At 47.4% G+C, this 21,616-nt stretch overlaps 1 protein-coding gene across 1 annotated transcript in view; it reads right to left on the reverse strand.

Annotated features, from left to right (window-relative positions):
* LOC119382712 (LIM domain-binding protein 2) overlaps positions 1-21,616 on the reverse strand; it is a 213,115-nt gene that overhangs the window by 29,820 nt on the left and 161,679 nt on the right. The window contains exon 4 of the mRNA XM_037650549.2: positions 11,841-12,325. Coding sequence (XP_037506477.1) covers positions 11,841-12,325 — 485 coding nt within the window. The remainder of the gene's footprint in view (positions 1-11,840; positions 12,326-21,616) is intronic.

Raw genomic sequence — 21,616 nt, forward strand, 5'->3', positions numbered from 1 at the left:
GCTTTATCTGTAAAAGCGAGATACGCTGAGATTACCGACGGCGAATGCTCGGTTGGGTAACACAGCTTCAGCAGCGCCGATGAGACGGGTTGGGCTGTGAAAGCGCGAGGTCGTTCGTTCGCATTCCCGATGGCTGCGGAATGCAAAAAGCAGTTATGCAGCTCCCATCACCTGCAGTCCCTCATTATCCTCTGCGAAGGTCTGAGACGTTAAACACCCCAGGTTTTGAAAACAAAAGAGACTGTGCTTGTCATCGTTCTAGATTGTTTTACACTGCTGGTTATTCTGCGACGAAATAGCTGCAAGTTGCGGAGCAGCGCCGCTCCGCAGTCGGGCAGCGCTCCGCGACTGTGAGCCGAGCGGGCGCGCGCGCGTGTGCGCCCGTGCGTGCGTGCGTGCGTGCGCGCGCCGGTTCGCGCTAGCTCCTAGCTCTGCTAGGCTAGCTTTCGGCAGAAAGCAAACACACCAATGCGCGAGGAGGAGGACGGAACGCGGCGGCGGCACGGCCGGCGGAAGGGTCTTTTGGAAACAAGGAGCAAACTTTTGTTCGCTTGCAGCGCGCGTGCGTTTTCATCGTTTTTTGCTTTCTGCCGCTTGGCGCCAACAACCCCGTGCTCCTCCGCCGCCCGGGCAGAAAAACAGAGCCAAAGAAGAGCGCTAGGAGAGGGGAGGCCTCGCCGAGGATGAGGCCCGATAAAGTACGCGACTACAACTGCGACGCTCGCGCGAAGGCAACAGTGAAAAACGTGCCACAAGCAGCGGCCGCGAACAAGCGGGACAAAGCGCAAAGACGCGCCCGTCTTCCGCCCTGCGCGCTTTGCTGTTGGCCGTCTTTGTCTTTGGCTTGGTGGACACGCGCTGCTCGCCGCTGCGGGGCAACCGATACTAGAGGAGAGCGCCAAATTTAAAACGTATATACGTGCGCCTTACCAGTGGTATTAATGAAGGAGATCATAGAGTGACGCACATGCGCTCTGCATCTGGACCAATGCGTCAAATTTCTTGGAATACGTCACGATGCAGCGGACCTGTTATTTTCGGTTCTCTCAAATCGCCGTATACAGACGCTCGAATCACGGCGTTTTGTTCATCAACACAAAATATGAAAATGGGTGAACAAGTGGGCAGGGGTCAGGGCTTCCTTGATCCGCCAGGGTGAGGAGCGCGAAAGTAAATGACGAAACAGATTAGAAGACAAAGTCATTTTTTTTTTATATATATGATCAATCAATGACAGCGAAGCAACAGCAGTGCTTCGCCCTACAGACGCGTGCTCGCAGGCCTTGCTCTAGACCTACATTGAACTTGTCACGCGCGGCTTCCTTTCTGCGCCACAAAATTGCACTCTAGCGTAGTCGTGTCGCACGCGGAATAGCTCAAACGGCTATAAAAAGGACGAGCAACCGAACGGTCACACTTCAGCTCGTGATTTGACAAACCGAGCGAAGAACGAGGAAAATCAGAAACATGAACCACGCACCGCACACGACATACTAGAGCATGGTTTCTCAAACTGGGTTCCAGGGGTTCCGCCAGCGGTCAGAACGAATGCGACCCGCTCTCGTTTTACCCCCATTAGCACTTAATTTATGACTTTATGGTGGTGGTGGTGGTGTGGGGGGGGGGGGGGGGCATTGCGGATTCATCGCCAGTCTGCGTATTATCAGGAGTTGCACATAAACGACGATGACCTTCGGTATTAAATTCATAGGCCAATGCGGGCGGTGAATTATTACTTTGGTTGCGTGCGTAAAGAACTGTCACATCCCCCCCCCCCCCCCCCCCCCCGCTACCGATTGTCTTCGAGCTAAAGGAAAAGTTAGGGGTTGCGCGGCACACTGCAAACGCCTTTGGGGTTCCCCAAGGCCAGAATGTTTGAGAACCCCTCTACTAGAGAATAAACATAAGACAAGACAGCCGTATGCCTCAGCGAATAAATAGCTGAAAGTAGACGAAGCACGCAGCCTTAGACGACTTCGGAATAATACCCACATTTGGGCAGGTTCCATCACATATATCCGAATGCATATCCAAACCCTGTGGTGCAAGCAGAAACCGTCGATACAGCACGTAACATGGGAATTCCAGAGCAAACTAATGGAGGCACAATGACCTCTTATGTGCCGGGGTAGCCTTGGGAGGCCTTCCTCGCCCGAATTGACCTGGAGACCCAAAGGGGTCTCCGAGATCAAGCCGGGCGAGCAGCGGCGGTCACTCGAGTTCAAGAATGGGGAACCCACCCTTGACATTTCACCCTCAAAATATTCATTAAGTAAAACTTTATCTAGCCAACCATCCATCCGATCAATTGCTTAACTTGCAGGTTATTACGTAGCATTGAAAAGCCTTGGTTTTTTCCTCCCCATTTCCACGCTAATCGCGTGTGCAAACCCCAAGCGCAAACTCAAATATCATGTCACCATAGTTAAGCAACTATGCTCCCTTCATAGCGTCTCCAATTGCGAAGAAACGAAGCCACACCAACTCGCCAGGGGCGTAGCCAGGATTTTATTCCGGCGGAGTGGGGGATAGAGGGTCCCACTTCTCTATGTGTATGTATTTGTAAGTGGGCATGCCTATATGCACATACAAACTGAAAATTTTCGGGTGGGGGGAGGAGAGGCTGTTGGACCCTTCCCCCCCCCCCCCCCAACCGCTTGACTTCCTGTCCTTCGCAATGCTGGCAACAATGGACGAGAAAAGTTTGATGCCACAGAGGCTCAGCATATGGTTCTCGCGACGCTGCATGGCCCGGAAGCTCCTTGAGGGACCAGCCAATGAAACGCCGGCGAGTTGAGCACCTACTTCCTGTACACCGGTCGTCACTCATCCTTCGTGGGATGAGCGATGACCTATACCTAAGCGCGCAGGCGCAGCCGCGGAGTGTTTCACGCACTCATTACCGCTGCATCTCGTTCAGCTGTAACTTTTTGTTTCTGTTTATAGTTGTCGCTGTAACTGATGTGTACCAAAACTTCAAATACCAATAAATTGATGCCAGGCATCGTCAAATACAACCATATTGTCGAAACAGCTGAGAGGACGGCTCCGATTGGCTCAAAATGCCGCCACGACTAAATTCTGCAATATGGTCGAATATGACGACGTTCAGAATATAGCACTCCCTGTACTAGACGATAACAAGCAAGTTGTGATAAAACTTAGCAGATTCGTTTCGGGGCGTTGTGTCGCGGTGGTGAGCGTGTCAACGCGCCATATGACGCAGGATAGCCCACAGGCTTCCGTTCTGTGCACGTCGACTTGTTCACCTGTCTTGTCCGATGCGCTTAAAAAAAACAAAAAAAAAACAAAAAAAAAAACCGCTAGAGGTTTCACAATCTGTGCTGAAACGTAGAGTAATCGCCAGATATTGCACCAAAGGACATACCTATTGATCCGTTTACAACCGACATCATCTTCCACGGGCCTGCAAGTCCACAGGTTAACGGATGCGTTTACTCCCTAGGAATCAGGGGCGTAGCCAGAAATTTTGTTCGGGGAGGGGGGGGGGGTCAACCATACTTTATGTATGTTTGTGCGTGCGTTTGTATGTGCGCGTGTATATATACGCAAGCAAAACTGAAAATTTTTTGGGGGGGGGGGTTGAACCCCCCCCCCTCCCCGGCTACGCCCCTACTAGATATGCCGAAGTACAACACCGAAAGGCCTATCGTAGCGACTCCAAGTCGTCTGCAGCTTTAGCTTGAGTGTGCTGCCACGCACGAGCGACACGACAGTCATACCGCACGTGACAGCGACCACGTGGTGGATGGCATGCTATTACGTGTGATACAGGCAACTGACCTTAGAGCTCGTAAGTCTGTTTCACGTGCTGCGACTGTGTGATCTGAAACTATCCGCGACGTCATAAGTCAGGTTCGAGCGTCCGCCTGCGCTGCGAACGCAACTCTTCCAGTAGAGCACGCGCGCTCTGCAAATACGCGAAACGTGCTGTGGTACACCGCGCCGCGCTGTCATTGGTCAGACGTCGTTATGCGGTGTGACAGGGGCGTAGCCAAGGGGGGGGGGGGGGGGGGGGCAAACCCCCCCCGAAATTTTTCAGTTTTGCTTGCGTATATAGGCACGCACACATACAAACGCACGCACGAACATACATAAAGTATGGTTGAACCCCCCCCCCCCCCCGAAAAAAAATTCTGGCTACGCCCCTGCGGTATGATGCTGGGCCACTTCTTCCGGCAGAGCAGAAAATAACTTTACAACAGGGATCGGTCCCTTGGAAAACTACACCTCGCGTTTCATGCACATAAGAAATTGGAACACCCAAATAGGTAAACTAGAACCGAACATCCCGTTTACAACCAAAAGGTGCGGACAGCGACATAGAAGAGCAAGAAGTAAACACGGGAATACACAATCCCACATACATATGTGCAGCCACCAACGCAATTAAACAAACAGAGCGCAAGGTAAATGACTGGACAAAAACCGCGAAATAACAACAACAATAGCGCCGCCCAGAGCCTTCAGCCTGCTGCATCTTGCTTTTCGTTGCCGTTGTTTTGCTTGCTTATAGGTAGCTACGTAGGCTCTATTCGCTACGCGCCCCAGAAGTAACTGTGTCACCTTTCAATGCGACTATGCAGTTCGAAAATGAGAGCCAGGTGTAGTGTGACGTCGGACGTGAAGCAAGCGGCTGGCTACGCCATCGAAACTGGAAGTGCTGGTCACTTGATATCACAGACCCCTCACGCACGCCATCAGCCCGGTGAACTGACTTTAAAAGGCCATTTTCATCTGTGTTCCTTCTAGCAGATCCCTCCGCCCCGCCAGAAAGGCAATTCTTTCGCCGCGGCGCCGCGATGCATGCACATGGCGCGCTTTTTGAACTGGTCGCATCGAAAGCTGATGCAGTATGCAGCGCCAAAGGCGAAGCCAGAAATTTGTTTCAGATGAATAGGAGGGAGGTGGGGAACATACTCCCATTAACGTATGTTCATGCGCGTGTTTGTATGTGTGTGCATACGTGTATATACAAAAACGCAAAAAAGTTTGGGGGGGGGGGGGAGCAAACCACCCCCCTGTGCCACTGTGTTGCGCCCTCGAGGGGGCCTGATAGCACTATTACGCTGTCAACCACTATAAATAAATAAATAAATAAATAAATAAATAAATAAATAAATAAATAAATAAGCAACAGGCCGTATGACGAAATTCAGAATATACAAGCATGCTGGTCACAAGCTGGAGCTCATCTGGTACCCTTGTTCTACTCTAAATGTTTTCATGATCTGCTACTACGCATAAGCAGACCAGTTTTCGTGTCCATGTCGAGCGCCACGCCAGCCCCAAAAATGCTCGCAGCACAGACGGCCGCCAACAGGCACCCTCTGATGCTGACCCCGCCCTGGCAAAACTCAATTGGATGCGTCCGTAACCGTAATATAGTTCACAGGCACACATGATTGCTTGACGCTGCGCGAAAGTTTCTCGTTTATTTCGGCCAAAGTGCAAAAAGCTAGCTTGTTGTCATCGGGCCACAGCGTCGCGTACGCTCCACTCGCTACGATGGGCCTATCGGCATCTGAACGTGCAGACGTGCACAGCGCACTGAAACGCCTGAAACTGGGGGAATACAAAGAGCAGAGGAGGCAGCAGGGAGGCGGAGGAGGCAGGCGAGCCCACTAGCGTCAGTTGAAAGTGGATGTGTGGCGCCACCTCACGACGCTTTCCGCACACTCGGCTGCTTCAGCGTTTGGCGCGACTACGACAGAGGGCGCGGCAGGTAACAGAACGCTCAGAGCGCTAGAGCCATGCAGAGTGAGTGAGCGTCTGCGCAACGATCGCTCTAGGCAGATTCTATCAGCGGTGCTTCGTTTAATACTTCTACTAATATTTCTACCTCTGCTCCCCCCCCACTTTTTTTTAGAAAGAGAGAGAAAGCTATAGAAAGAGCAAGAAAGAGATAGAAATGGAGAGATAAAAAAAGAAATAGAAAGCAACAGATACAAAAAGATAGAAGAAACAAGGAAGGCCACCCAGCTGCGCTCTTGCTTCAGGCTTGGCACCATTAGTGCGAAGTTGCCATATATATATATATATATATATATATATATATATATATATATATATATATATATATATATATATATATATATATATATATATATATATATATATATATTAGTTAAACTAAAATGCTAAATATTTACTTTAGGCAAGAAATGGGATTTCCAAGTTCGAGAGCGTCTTCAGAAACCCCCATAGCATTATTTGCGATAAATAAAGCCTCACGTGTACCGTTTTTTCCAAGCTGCAAAGAAAGCCCGCGAAATACAAGAAAAAAAAAAGGAACACGTGACTAACGCATTCGCGCCCCACGATCGTGCTGCTCTCAATCGTGGTTTGAGCGAACGAAATCAGCTGCGGCCACGACTCGCCGGCTTCGTTGCAGCGGTAGGCCGATAAGTTGCGGTGGTTTCTTGGCCCGCGTCAGCCAGTTGGCGCGCGTGGCGGTGCAAGTAGTTGGTAGCGAGCGCACGATCGAGCAGCACGATCGCGGCGCGCGAATGCGTGAGTCACGCGTTTTCTATTTTCTTTTTTTTTTTTTATTTCGCGGGCTTTAAAGGAGGCAGTGCAAAACAAGGTGAGGCGCAGAAAGCTTGCAATGCCTCCGATCTTGGAGGCAGTGCAAAACGACGTTAGGTGTAGAAAGCTTTCAGAGGTGGGGGGGGGGGGGGGGGGGGGGCAGGATCAATGCATCGACTGAGAAGAAAAATATAGCTTTCGCCTTCGAGTTATCTTAGGCGATTGCGTAAGTCACCCTGTGAGTTTCAGTCACGGAGGCCAGGAGCGCATACTTGAATTCATTACGTCCCCTGTAACCCGACTGAAGCGTTTGCGTAAAGATGGAAGTCAGTACTGTTCACCTCTACCTCCTTGAAGTAAAATCATGCACGAAGAACCGCTATTTATATTGAACAATCGTAAGGTGCAATATATCTAGCTTTACCGCCACTATACCGATCAAAATTATGAAAAAAAAAAGAGCTATGGGACCGACAAACGAAGTGTTCGTATGAATTTTCTTCTATTTCTTCGACTTCTCACCATTATTGACTTTCTCGACAGATAAGGACATCTCGTTCCTAAAGGTGAAAAACAAGAGACAGAAAAGAAAAACAAGAAGAAAGAAAACAAGCCTCCTGACGTCCGATTAACAGATCAATTTCATTCTCTCGCGTGCGTATGCATCGTTTTCTAAACGCGTATATATGACACTGCGAAATATGAGAATTCTAAGTTGCACGACTCTCAGCTGCGGCTTGCTTGGAAAAGGCCCACTGGGACCTGCTGTGGCCAGACACCATTGGTGAACCTTCTCTAGCTTACCGCACTGAAAGAAAGACGTCGGCAGCCGAATATCTCCGCCAGAGGTGCTCGCGTGCAAAATGTTGCCCTCGTGGCCGCGCGTGATATATCGGCGGCGTACAGACAGCAACGAATTTCAGGTAACTGGCAGTTACGACACAGCACTAGGTCTGCACTATTAATCACATTGCACCTTGAATAGCCAGCTAAAGCGCACACGCAATATCTGGCTTCTCCGCAGTAAGAGGTCATTTGCGGAGAAGCCAGCTTTACCGATCTGCCACGTTGCACCGTTTCTAGGGGTGTCTCGGAAATACGGTGCAAACTTTATTTCGAAAGCAATTATATATATGCTAAAGCGCGCTCGCACCGTCACCGTTAGTGGTGCCGTCATCGAGCTGTCCCGATATCGGTGCACACGCGTGGCTAGCGCGTGGATAGGTTAAAATGTCTGCAAAAGTGTAGCCAGGGCGGCATTCTGTTTTATGCTGCTGGCATAATCAAATGCACGCGCGCACCACACCGTGGTGCATACACTGGTCTGAGCGGAACAGAAAGCTAATGTAAAGCTACACCTACTTAACTGTTTCGATGGAGGCTGACAGACGCCGCGTTTTGTTTCGCGTAGTTTCGTTTCGCGTATGTTTAAGGTGTGACGTCTACAAAGTTCTGAGACACCTACAGCGTAATCCTCGACTATGCCATCACTTTTGCTTCCTCACATTTGGCTGAAAACTGCCAGTATTGCTTTTATATATTATTTACATATAAAAGCAACGCCTTACGCATGTTTGTATGAAACCATGGAATGGCGTGTTTGCAGCAACGTCCTGGAGAGGACTTTATTTCTTCGCGTGCTTAACAGAGTTAGCACAATAATTCATTAGGTGTCCTTTTAATTATTCACTTCCTGGCCACTACGTTTTTTCACAGATCGATCTTCCCATCGCACTGATTCGCGGGTCTCTGCAAGGTAATGCTGCGTAAAAACCTGGGAGGTGCATTAATCATCGGCGGAGCAGTCCGCACGACAGACTAACCACGAGGGCGAACGTGGATGCACCGGGAAGAGGGGATAATAATTTCTGGGATCTTACATACCGAGACCGCGATACGATTACGAGGCACGCCGTAGTGGAGGGCAACGGAAATTTCGGCCATCTGGTGTTCTTTAACGCGCACTGACATCGTACGGTAGACGGGCCTCTAGCAATTCGCCTCCATCGAAATGCGACCGCCGCGGCCGATATCGAAATCGCGACTTTCGGATCAGCAGCCGAGCACTGTAATAACTGTACCAGCGCGGCGGACGCCAGGAAGAGCGGAATCAACGCAACCGGCCTCCCTCATCCTCCCTCTGACAGAAGAGAACACCATGCGGGCCCAGATTATTTTGGATAGGCCACACCGTGAAGTCTTCAGTGCAACAGTAAGCCTAGCATTCAACGATATTGACGCGGCACCCGAACCACAAATGCTTCGAATCCTCGAAGCCATAGCGCTGATAAGACAGGGACCACAGAAAGAGGACAGGACGTGCGCTAGTTTCGCGTTGTTTCGCGTAGGTCCCTGTCTTATCAGCGCTATGGCTTCAATGAACGTAACGAACCAACTAGCCCAAAAGTCTGTTCTCTTCGAATCCTCGTTCATCAACAGCCGGTTTGAAATGTTACAGGAGAGGCTTTGCGTTCAATATATGTATAATGCCGACAAAATGCTCATAGTCACTGGTTTCATGCAAGTACAGTTTGGCTCATGAAATATGTCGCGTGGGCGTCGTATGGGCTGGCAACGACACAGCGTTGACTTCTAGAGATGAGTATCCCCGCCATCGAGCGCCAGGAAGGGGTACGTCTCTTCCCATTGGAAAAACCGGCAGGTGCCTGGCGCCACTGTGAATCGAACCGAGTACCTCTCGCATTGGTGGTGGGCGCTCTACCACCTCACGGTCGTGAATATTTAAGGAACGCTTACTAAACCCCGTGACAACACATTCTTTCCACATTTGATAGCCTTTGCCACATAGCACCACTTTCCTCCATTACATTGTGCGCGCTTTACCGCATAACATTACTTTGATGCGGCAGAGGTAACTTTAGGGAACAGAGAAAGCTACGCATATAATACCCTTGTCTTTCTTTTTTCTTCTCCTTCACCGAACGCAGAGAAGTGGCTAGAGGAATGTGCCTCAGGCCGACTTATATGCCCCTTCTTATCACTAAACTGTATCTCGCTCTCCGCAGTTTCGCAGGACAAAAATCGCTATGGGTGTTATCAGGGCCGAAAAGATGTAACGATTCCGCTTTGCCCTTCGTCAGTGGTCCAAGCGGCGCTCCGTCCGCGTTATGAACAGGATCCCGAGTGGTGATAAGAAATATAATTAAGAGAACGGAGTCATTGCATTATACCACGGATGATCTATTTTATTTTCCTGATGGATATGTAAACAACGGATGTCATTCAAACCAATTTTAGTAAGTCTTACGCAGTTATGAAGCACTCCATCGCCTTAAAGATAAACTTTCTCTCCCCGCCGTTTTAACGAAAGACAGTCGGTTAAAAGAACGTCGCAAGGAAGGTCTGTCGAGGAGCGCATGCAGTTGCTTATCGAGACTGAATCTGTTCTCAGCGATGTGCGTTGAAATCAATAAGGTTAAGACAATCTCTCGAAAAACGTTTGACAACAGCAGATATTTCTGCACTTCGAGTAGCGCTCGCGTTTATTATTAAGGAGTCATTTCTTAAAATATTTCGTAAGGATTCGATGTTGTGGAGCCGTCGCTGAACCAATTTTTGCGAGTGGAAGGCAGCCCTCCATAGTATTTAAAACTCAATGGGCAGCGGATTTCACGAACAGCTTGTATTAGCAATAACACGTTTACACCATCAAGCAGCAAAACAGGTGCGCAATATGCGTTATCGGAGCGCTGCCCTCTGTGGTGTCAGCTGAACAATGAGGCCTGCGCACGACACCAGCCACTGATTTCAATTACATTCACTGGCTCGTGACTTTCTTTATCTACACCTTGGTCAGCGAAATAGAGGAGGTACCTGGTGTGGCGTTCAAGATCACCAGGTTTCCCAACCACGAAGAATGCCGTCCACCGCCTCATCAAGCGATACTTGAACCGTAGTCACAGCAGACGTTCGCTCTAGGCATCTGTTTTTTTCTTCTTAACCTCTTTAAACTGCTTTACCTATTTAGACCTTTTCTGGTTAACGTTCCGGCGTTCCCTATGTTTATCTACCTGAAACAGTTCAACCAATTTCATTGCAAACTTTACCAGCCGCTAAAAAGAAAAAAAAAACTGAAGGACGCTTCAGCTTTGCCTTTAAAAGCGTACTCACACGACGGACGTGATCACGTGCGAATCAGTCACGTCACATTTGACGTGATTCGGATCGCTCCGCAGCCACCATTCACCCGACAGGGGAAAATTCACATAGGGAGGATTTCGGCATTTCTCACCAAAGATCCCAACTGTAATGTGGGCCTCTGCCGTTTCGTGAATCGCTTCGCGCAGACCGGAGAAGCTCTGCGGAAAGTGGTGACGTATGGTCACGTGATACGTAATCCGCGGGCTCGGATCGCGATTTGGTCCGCCGTGTGAATACAGCTTAATGGGCCATTAAACCACACCCCGTACTTGGTGAAAAAACACATTTTACGAACAGCAAACAGTGCTATGAACAGCTCAGCCAAATTTTGTAGTCGTACGCGGCACGTAGAGTTTACAAGCGGAGCGCGAAGTTTCTCAAGCGCCCTCTTTTCATACAGAGATTTGTCCTCTCTTCGGAGCTGCCGCTCTATCTCGCCGTTGGAGCAGAATGCTGCCATTACCTGATAGCTGACATAAATAAAGAGCGGCGTTTGGATCAGATGCGCTTCTTGCCACGGGGTGCCGCCACGTGCCGGAGCCGCGCTCTATAGTGTGCTAAAATTACACAGTAGCAACACTAGCGCGCAACGGAATCATAGCGGGAGTCAGTGAACTTGAGGCGTTTCATGACGCCCGCTGACGTAGCTTCTTGCCCATTTGCCACGACAGCACGATGGTGATATACTCGCAGGTAGCTGTATGCCTCCTCAGAACAAACTGCACTGCCTCTTTATTAGCACTATACTTTCCCCCTTTGATCTATTCTATATTATTCCCACTTTCACACTCTCCCGTGAAGGGCAGCCAACCTTGGTTAACCTATTCCCTTTCGCCATGCGCCAGCTAAAGAAGTGCCGACAGCACGCGCACTCCGTTGCACTTGTTAGTGTTCAATTCAGAAAGACAGCATTTTTTCGGAGAATACCTTTCCAGGCGTGGCACGTCCCGTTGTTCTCGCACTATTTTCGACTGTTGGCAGGACAAGCGCGACGCTTCTTGCGCACAATCATACATTCAAGAGTACTCAGAAGTTTGGCAATGACATAGGAGCAGGTGGCGTCCTGCCTTTTGCAATCAGCGAACACTAAATTGCCTATAGCGAAGCGTGCGATATTGCAGAAGGCTCACCCGGGGTCGAGGGGTCGTCCATCGGGCATGGTGTGCGGCGGAGGTCCCGCCATGGGGTGCGGGGGCCCTCCCGGATGTGGCGGAGGGGGACCATGGTGCGGGGGCGGCCCGTGGTGCATGGCCCCGGGCCCGTGGCCCATGAGCGCCGGGTGGTGGTGGGGCGGGGGCGCAGGCCCCTTCCAGCTGCCGTCGGGTTCCATGCCGCCCGGCCCCCCGTGTGGCGGAGGGGGCCCGTGCGGCGGAGGAGGAGGGGGTCCGTGTGGGGGCGGCGGCGGAGGGGGCCCATGCGCGGGGCTGTGCGCCGGCCCGTGCGGGGGCCCGTGTGGGGGTCCGTGTGGAGGTCCCCCCGGCCCGGGAGGCCCGTGTCCTGGCCCGTGGGCGGGGCCGTGCGCCGGCGCCTGCGCCACCAGGCCCGGCCCGCCGCCGGAACCCGTCGGGCTGTTGCGCACGCAGTGCCGCGGGCTCACTGTGCCGGTGGCCAGTTCCTGCATGGAAAAGAAGGCTGCCATATGAGAAAAAGGCTGCAATATGCTCGCGAAAAAGCGATTGACACACGAAACAGCGTGGCCCGGAAGATCTTTTGTAGAATTTTTTTTTTCTTTCAAGATTTTTCATTACCACCATCTCTTCATCATCATCACAGGAAAACGATTGAGGTCACTGGCCTGGTTGTTTCTATCGCTTTCATTTACGAACGTGAAAGTATGCCTTACTAAGGTTTTTATATATTCAGTTGCTTTGCATGGCGTTTATAAAATGTCAATGTCCAGAAGAACTCCGAGCCAGTTAATTTAGTCATATTTTATTTTATTTTATTTATTTATTTCAGTATACTGTCAACCCCAAATGGGGTTTTTACAGGAGTGGGTACATTTAGAGAAAAACAGCAAACACACAAAAGTGTTACAGTGAAAATGTAGGTGAAGACGGAATCGCTTGAGTCTGTACAATTCATACATACATGTCTTGACAGATAAGTCGCTGATGGCATACATGCTAAATACAGAAATATACATAGGTTACAATATATTCACTGAGGTTACAGCATCGTAGGATTAATCTTATGTTACAGGCATAGGATAAAGCAACAAACAAGCAGGAAACTATTTGTGAATCAATCTGGCAATGTCAAGCATCTAGATCGGTGTTGCAATGGACAGCTCGGCGAGTTCTAGAAATTTTTGTACTGTCGTTTGCAACACCGTTGATGCGCCTAGCGCATTCCACTCACGCACGGATAACGGAAAAAAGGAATAAAAGAAAGTGTTGTTGTTGCAAAGGAATTCTTCAAGAGTGAGTGGGTGTTTGTTTCGAGTGATTCTAGACTGACTTATATTGATGTGGTCTGATGCTTTAATCCTAAATGAGTTGTGCGAAAGTAAGTAGATAAACTTCAAACGGTGGAGTTTCGATCTACTGGATAAAGTAGCGAGCCCTGCGCGTCGCAATAATTCAGTAGGTGAATCTGTGCGCCGGTGCCGGTTGTAGGTAAATCGTGCTGCTTTGCGCTGCACCCTTTCCAGTGTTGATATGCAGGTAGACGTGTACGGGGACCAGACAATGTTCGCATATTCCAATATCGGACGTATAAGGGGAAGATAAGACAGAAGTTTTATCTCGGGGGCTGAGTCTTTCAAGGCACGTTTAAGAAAGAAGAGCTTGTTCATGGCTTTTTTTGCTACTTGCTGGACGTGCGTTGTCCAGTTCAAATCGGATGTGATGTAAATACCCAGATAACGGTATTCGTTAACAGGACGCAGTGCAGTGCTGTCGGAACCATAAGTGAATTTGAGCGGGATTTTTTTCTTAGTAACTGACATGGAAACAGTTTTTTCTTTGTTAATGGTCATGTTCCAATCATGACACCACTGGAATACACTGTTTAAGGCACCGTTAAGTTTAATTTGATCAGAAATCTGTTTGACTTCGTGGTAGAGCACGCAGTCATCTGCAAATAATCTCATTTTGACTTCACACTGGTTGGCTATATCATTAATAAAGAGTAAAAATAGAAGTGGGGTCAGTACGGAACCCCGGGGAACCCCGGATAATACGGGAATAACATCAGAGGTGTGTCCGTCAAGTTGTACATATTGGCAGCGGTCAGCTAAAAAATGGGCGATCCATTTCGTGACAGGTCCATTACCAATTAGATGCTCAAGTTTGCAGACCAGTTTCCGGTGTGATACACGGTCGAACGCTTTAGAGAAATCAAGAGAAATTATGTCAATTTGGGACTGATTGTTGATACCCTGTGCAAGATCGTGTACAAATTCGACAAGCTGCGTAACAGTGGATAGTCCGTTTCTAAAGCCGTGCTGGCAAGGGTGGAGTAGATTGTTGCCTTCGACATACTGAGTTAGAAATTTCAAGATAATATGCTCTAGAATTGTACCGCTTGTACATGTTAGAGAGATAGGCCGGTAGTTGTTTGGGCATTGTTTATCACCTGACTTGTGAACGGGAATTATCTTAGCAATTTTCCAATCTGAGGGAATTCGACATTCTTCAATTGATTTCTGATATATGAGACAAAGATATTTGCTACAGGGTACAGCGTAACGTTTCAAAAAATCATTAGGAATGTTGTCCGGACCACTGCTTTTCTTTCCGTCAATGTTCAGAAGCAAAGATAGCACTCCCTCCTCAGAAATGATAGGACTACTGGTCAGTTTTTCGTGTTCAAATGATGGCATGAAAGTCTGGCTACCATGGTTGTTTTCGTTACTGTCAAAAGTGAAAACGGACTCAAAGTATTTATTAAAAGAGTCTACTTTAGCTTTCCGTCTGCGGCTACCATTGGGGCACTTGATTTTTGCTTCGTCTTCAGGTACCGCCAAAATTTGCTTGGCGAGGTTTTAATAAAGGTATGCAAGGTAGTACTGCAAAACTGTTGTTTTGCACATCTTGTTGCATTCTTAAGCTGAATGTTTAAAGAATCGAGGCGAGATCGGTAGTTACGGATAATACGATTTTTACTGTGCTTTCTAAGTCTCTTAATCTTTCGTTTTACATGAATTATCTCTCGCGTTATCCAGGAATTTTGTTTGTTCGTACTTTTCTTGACCGTGGGAACGAAATTGCTGATGCAATAATGGATGATTTCTTTGAAGTGCGACCAGATCCTATCAATATTTGACTGTTTATCAAGACATACATTGGCGAAATCATCGTATTCGTGAACAAGATAAGTCATGATAGCGTCATCATTAGCTCTGCTTGAACTAAGCGTCAAATTTTGCAAGAACAACGAAGAACACAGGCGCCATGCAACACAGAAGTTCAAGGCGAAGATGGAGGCTTGAAGCGATGAAAGATCGTTGAATAAGGAATGTCACTGGACAGTGCGAGCTGAAAATATCCCATAAAACGTGGCGATATAGACCTACTTGTGCTTACCGAGGAAGTGAAAGCGGTGGTGGCCTAGATTGCAGATGACGGCGCTGTTCAATGGGTTTGGGCTTATATGTTAACGAATGCGTTGAATATAGAGTCTGCAGCATGTGATATACTCCGCTCTGTCCGTACAAGCAACAGTGTTGCACTCAGGTGTTGGCTACCGCCCGTCGCTCGTTCGCGTTACATTTTCACCCAAATAAAGCATTTCGTGGTAGATGCATTTTAATGGCACATTTGCACCTCGTTCTCAGTAAGTGGAAACATACGCCGCCTCCTTTCATGCCAAGCTGAAAGGGAAGGAAATGAAGAAACGGAACCGCAATGGTCTTTCTCGTTATAACGGCAATACAGGGTGTAACTTGAGCCACGCAGTTTCTATGACTAACAACCTCCAAGAGCGTAATGTTTTAGTTTACAGGTAATTAATTCTAGACGTTCTGCTAGGCGCAACAATCAGTATGTTTCGTAAATGCTTATTATACACGCAAAACAAAATGAAAAAAAAAAAAAGAAACACTAAGACATGCCAAGTGCGAACAAGCCATTGCTTTAGCGAGAACGGTTGTACGTACATACCTAGCTTAGTTGTTTCGATAAAAAAAAATCTGTCTGTATTTTGATCGAGATCTCACACCAATGGTCTACGAAGGTGCCGCCCCCAATGTCTGAACTTGAAGCCCAATGTCCGAACTTGTTCCGAACGTGAAGCACTCTAGAGAACGTTTTAAGAAGTTTATTAAAATCATCCTGATTTTCGTTATTGAATGTTCGTGCCAGCCACTCTGTGCTGCAAAGTTGGGCGATCCCACATTTACCACAGGAAAGAAATCGCACGCGCGCACCTCCCATCCTTCGTCTCTCTCAATGCCTTCGGCAGAAACGGAAAGGCGAGCGCGCCTCTCCTCACAGTACTTAATTCCAGTCTTGGGCAGTAACTAGTTACTAGTAACGCGTTACCGGTAACTAGTTACTTTTTTTCAGTAACTTGTAACTGTAACTAGTTACTTTTAAGTTAGAGGAACTTGTAACTGTAACACTGTTATTTTTTTGCAGTAACTGTAACGGAAAATACCGTTACAGTTACTTCTGTCTTTATGAAAAATTATCCAACAGCAACACTTTTTCGAACTTTCTTCTTTACCATATATCCTCTCCACCCATCAACTTTCCAGAATAGGGCTTCCCTCGCAGTTTAGGAGAGGAGGTGACTAAGCGTATTATCTTCCCTGCAGAAGACCGAGGTTGGAGGTCTATCATTAACGCAACATGTAAATCAATCGTGGTTCAACTGAACAGCCTGCTAAGTTCGCGTCCGTTTTTTTTTTTTCAGCATATATATCCTTTTCGTCACTTGAGCATCTAGCTGCATGTTTTGTTTTGTTTTTATTTTATCTCCCTCTCTCTCTGTCCTCTTTCCGACCCCTATATCCCCACCCCTGTGCAGGGTAGCAAACCGGTCGCTCGCACCAGGTTAACCTCCCTGCCTCTTCCTTTTCATCTATTTCTCTCTCTCTCTGAGCATCTAGCTATGTTCTTGGTGTACAGGTGGAGGAGCATTAGGATGCCATGTTTATAGTCTCCCTCGTCTGAGGCTCCGAGCTTAATCGTGTTTGACAGGTGGCTAGAAAACAGCAGAACGCGAAACGGCGAAGGCCAGAAATTCCGTGAACTAGCGAAGCGATATTGTAAAACTTCTTTGTAACTGGTTGTAAAATGTTACTCCGACTTAATGCAACAATTATTAACAAAATGACAGACGTTTAACCCCCAATGCAGATGGCATCCTAAAAAAAGAAAAAAAAAAATGAGCCGAGGTCAACCAATCCACTAGTCACACATGTCCTTGTAAATGTCCAGTGGGGGGCCGCGGCTGTTTTTGCAAGCCGCGGCGAATGAACCACGATTCCAGGAGTTGCTTTCCCCCCACCTTCGTTCACAAACCGGCGTCGTCGCATTGTTTAGGTCAAAGCTATGACCTGTCATCCAGCAGTGCTCAACAAGCTCGGTCTTAGAACGCGTTGCATGGGTTGCTTTAGCGACATTCTGCTTGAGTTCTTTAGGCCTCGTTGATCATTTCCTGCCCGTTTCGCCGATCCCCGCATCGCACTTTTAGATACCGCCATGATCATCCGCAGGTGTGCAGTCTTAGGATTTCGTGAACACGCGTTGTCATGTTCCAAGGTATAATAACGGGACTTAAAAACGGTTTGTATGCCCAGCGGACCCGAAGCTCTCCGAATAGAGTCTGACACACCTTAAACGCATAGAGCAGACACAATGGACGTCGTAACCACTCGTGATGCACTCCCCGCTGCTCTTCGCATGCGCTTCTGGGTATAGTTAATAAACATCTTAGGAAATACCGCCGTCGTTCCAGTCATCAACCACGTTTTCCACTTCAAGTAAGAGGCGTTCAAAGTGATTGCTGGTGTTGGACCCCCTTTTATGTTTTCTTCGTCTAGGGTTTTACGACGTGCAACCCTTATTAAATAAATTCTATAATTTGATTTGTGATCTATTATTTTATACAGTAACGGAAAAGTAACGACGTTACTTTTGCACAGTAACTGTAACTGTAACAAGTTACTTTCGGAAACATTGTAACTGTAACTGTAACAGAGTTACTTTTTTGGCTTAGGTAACTGTAACTGTAACACTGTTACTTTTTACTGGTAACGTGCCCATGACTGCTTAATTCTCGCAATCGAGTCAGTCGATTGCGAGAATGAAGTGCTCGTGTGAAGGCGTGACATGAAGTTGATCATCACCCTTTAATACCCTTGCCCCTTTCCCGCCTCATCCCCAACAGCGACCAAGAGTCGTCCTTTACTTTCAGTAATGGTCACATTCATTCATTCATTCTCGCAAGTAAGAACAACAGAGGACAGTACAACGAAGTAGACGGAAAATAGTTTCTTAGCATTTGTATCCGCTGTTTAACTGGTGTGACCATGCATAAGTTACAGCTTACCATCATCGTGAAATTCACTGGGCACAGTTACAATAGAAGAGGCAGAAAATTAATGCCTAAAAATAAAGTTATGACTGGTAAAGAGCCCGTCTAAATGGTTAAACCCCCGACGACAGAGAGGTGGGACGGTGCGGAGTAAGTTGACGCGCAGCTAGTGAGTATTGGAAAAAATTCTAGGAACACGGTGCACCATATATAGGCAGCTGCTGCTGGGTGTGTCCAGATAAGATCGAACGCGAGGTCCCGGTCACCATTCCCGATTGTGATGAAATTTACTGTAGGTCTAGGCATTACACCCAGAACAATGGTTTCGCAGTTAGTTTTGCGAAAAAAAAATTTGTTCGCCTGAAAAAAATATATAAATTTTGGCCGCAAAAAACGCTTTTCGGCCAATTTCGCGATTTCTGAATTTTGAGCGCACCTAGGAAAAAAACGATGCACTTCTTCGTCACAATATTTATTCCCCTTAAAGAACAAGTGAAATACCATCTTATGAGTCTATTATTTCCCTTGCTTGTCGAAGCACTTTTGAAGAAAAAAATCACAAACTTGGCAAATCGCACAAAATACCTCTATTTTCAGGAATTTATTGCTGCAGCAAGTCAAAGTGAGGATAATGAAAATCGGTACATATTAACTTTGATACTTTCGCTTTCTTTTAAAATAATTTGCGTGGTTTTATCGCGCTTCGTTTTACTCGATAATTGGGCTGAAACGTAAGTAATTTACCAAAAACGCCGAACTTTGAAAATGATTTTCTCAAAAAGGCCATTTTTAATTTTTTTTAACATCCCTCTGATTGAAGTCAAGGACGTCATCTACAATTGTGCAGAAAAAAACGTTGCATTATTTTGTTTGCTAACAAGTTATAGTGCGTCAAATGTGACCATGCCAGCCTAGCGGCCGCGTCGTTCCTTATGGGCTGAAACTCGGATATAAGTTGCTAAAAATACTTGTACGTGACATAATCACAAATCAGCTGCTCCATACCAACAAATGCGCCGCCCGGTGTCATGGTTAAGCAAGCTTTGTCTTGGTATCAGCCGCTTGACAAACCCGCAGCAGCGGCCGCTCGATGCTGCGGGCACTCACATTACATGAGTACCGCTTCGACAGCGGATGAGCTCCGCTCAGAGGACAAACGAGAGAAGGAATGCATCACTGTGAAAGTTAAAGGCCGTTAAGTGCCAACAAAATTCATAATATGTAACGAAAACTCTGCCGGCGATTTCCCAGTGAGCGCCTCCAGTAGTGCGCTCATGTGTTGCTTTCTCTCTTCGGATGGCCTAAATATAATTAGGTTCATTCTATGAGCAACATATGACACAAAAGAAAGCCACTGACATCTAAAGAAAGCTGTCATACGTGCTTCCGATGGTCGAGCAACTCAAACTGCAGTTGTTCATCTCGTGCCAGAACACTTGTGTGAGCCAGCTGTGAAAAGAAGTGTGTCCAAGTCCATTACTTCATTAAAGAACCGCTTTTACAATACTGTATTTTCGGGCGTCCGCAGATAGAATATTCAACGCAAGTCGAGCGTTTATCACGATATTGTGCGGCTTCGGGCATAACAGCAGGGAAAAAAAAATACATCCGTGCTGTATTGAAGGCGCTCACTGGGAAATTGCCGGCAGAGTTTTCGTTGCATATTATGACATTTGTTGGCACTTAACGGCCTTTAACTTTCACAGTGATGCATTCCTTCTCTCGTTTGTCCTCTGAGCGTAGTTCGGCGCGCAAGCGGAGCTCATCCACAGTCGAAGCGGTACTCATGTAATGTGAGTGCCCGCAGCATCGAGCGGCCGCTGCTGCGGGTTTGTCAAGCGGCTGATCCCAAGCCAAAGCTTGCTTAACCATGACACCGGACTGCGCATTTGTTGGTGTGGAGCTGCTGATTTGTGATTATGTCACGTACAAGTATTTTTAGCATCTTATATCCGAGTTTCAGCCCATAACGAACGACGCGGCCGCTAGGCTGGCATGGTCACATTTGACGCACTATAACTTGTTAGCAACCAAAATAATGCAACGTTTTTTTCTGCACAATAGTAGATGACGTCCTTGACTTCGATCAGAGGGATTTAAAAAAAAATTAAAAATGGCCTTTTTGAGAAAATCATTTTCAAAGTTCGGCGTTTTTGGTAAATCACTTACGTTTCAGGCCAATTATCGAGTAAAACGGAGCGCGATAAAGCCACGCAAATTATTTTAAGAGAGAGCGAAAGTATCAAAGTTAATATGTACCGATTTTCATTATCGTCACTTTAACTTGCTTGCAGCAATAAATTCCTGAAATAGAGGTATTTTGTGCGATTTGCCAAGTTTGTGATTTTTTTCTTCAAAGGTGCCTCGACAAGCAAGAGAAGTAATAGACTCATAAGATTGTATTTGACTTGTTCTTTAAGGGGAATAAATATTGTGACGAAGAAGTGCACCGTTTTTTCTCTAGGTGCGCTCAAAATTCAGAAATCACGAAATTAGCGGAAAAGCGTTTTTTGCGGCCAAATGTTGTATATTTTTTTTCAGGCGAACAAAAATTTTTTCCGCAAAACTAACTGCGAAACCACTGTTCTGGGTGTAATGCCTAGACCTACAGTAAATTTCATCACAATAGGGAATGGTGACCGGGACCTCGTGTTCGATCTAATCTGGACACACCCTGCGTAGATTTAAGTGCACAAAGGACCCCAGGTGGTCGAAATTAATCCGTAGTCCCCCACTACGGCATGCCTCATAATCATATCCTGGTTACGCTACGTAAAACCCCCAGCAATTATTATCATTGACCAATAGGCAGCTCAAACGACTCCCGGTTTGAGCCTGGCGCCCGCGCATTTGCGCCCGGACTAGGGAGTTGCAGCGTTGCCGCGAAAGATGGCAGCACGGACTCGCGATGCTTTCGATCCCTGCACGCCGTTCGCACGGCCTCCGAGATGCGAGATGCGGCAGGACGATTATCCCGCTCCGCGTGCTCACATCGAAGGCATCGATCGGACATTTCATTTCAACGAGTTGCAACCTGCGCAACTCATTTGTAGGTGGCGCAACGGGCTGAAGGCCAGACACCCAAAAACGCCGCGCGTGACGCACTCCGCCTAGCGGTAAAATATTTAAGCGGTAAGAAATCCCTGACGCACACCTTTGGGAAAGACACCACTAGAGCTTGGAAACAATGCTGGAACCCCCTGCTTCCCCCTCCCCTCATTTTTACACTCTAAACTTTCTGCGTTAGAAAAAAAAGGACATCATTTCTGAAACTTACTATTACTCAGAATTCACTAATTCAAGCACACGTGACAGCCCAATTCTACGGATGGACACTAAAGAAAAGTCGCGACACGTTGGCATGATTACAGTAAAACCTCGGTGATACGAATCTCGCGGGTTCACCAAAAATATTCGTATC

The sequence above is a fragment of the Rhipicephalus sanguineus genome, chromosome 1 (genome assembly GCF_013339695.2).
Source record: "Rhipicephalus sanguineus isolate Rsan-2018 chromosome 1, BIME_Rsan_1.4, whole genome shotgun sequence".
Classification (NCBI taxonomy): domain Eukaryota; kingdom Metazoa; phylum Arthropoda; class Arachnida; order Ixodida; family Ixodidae; genus Rhipicephalus; species Rhipicephalus sanguineus.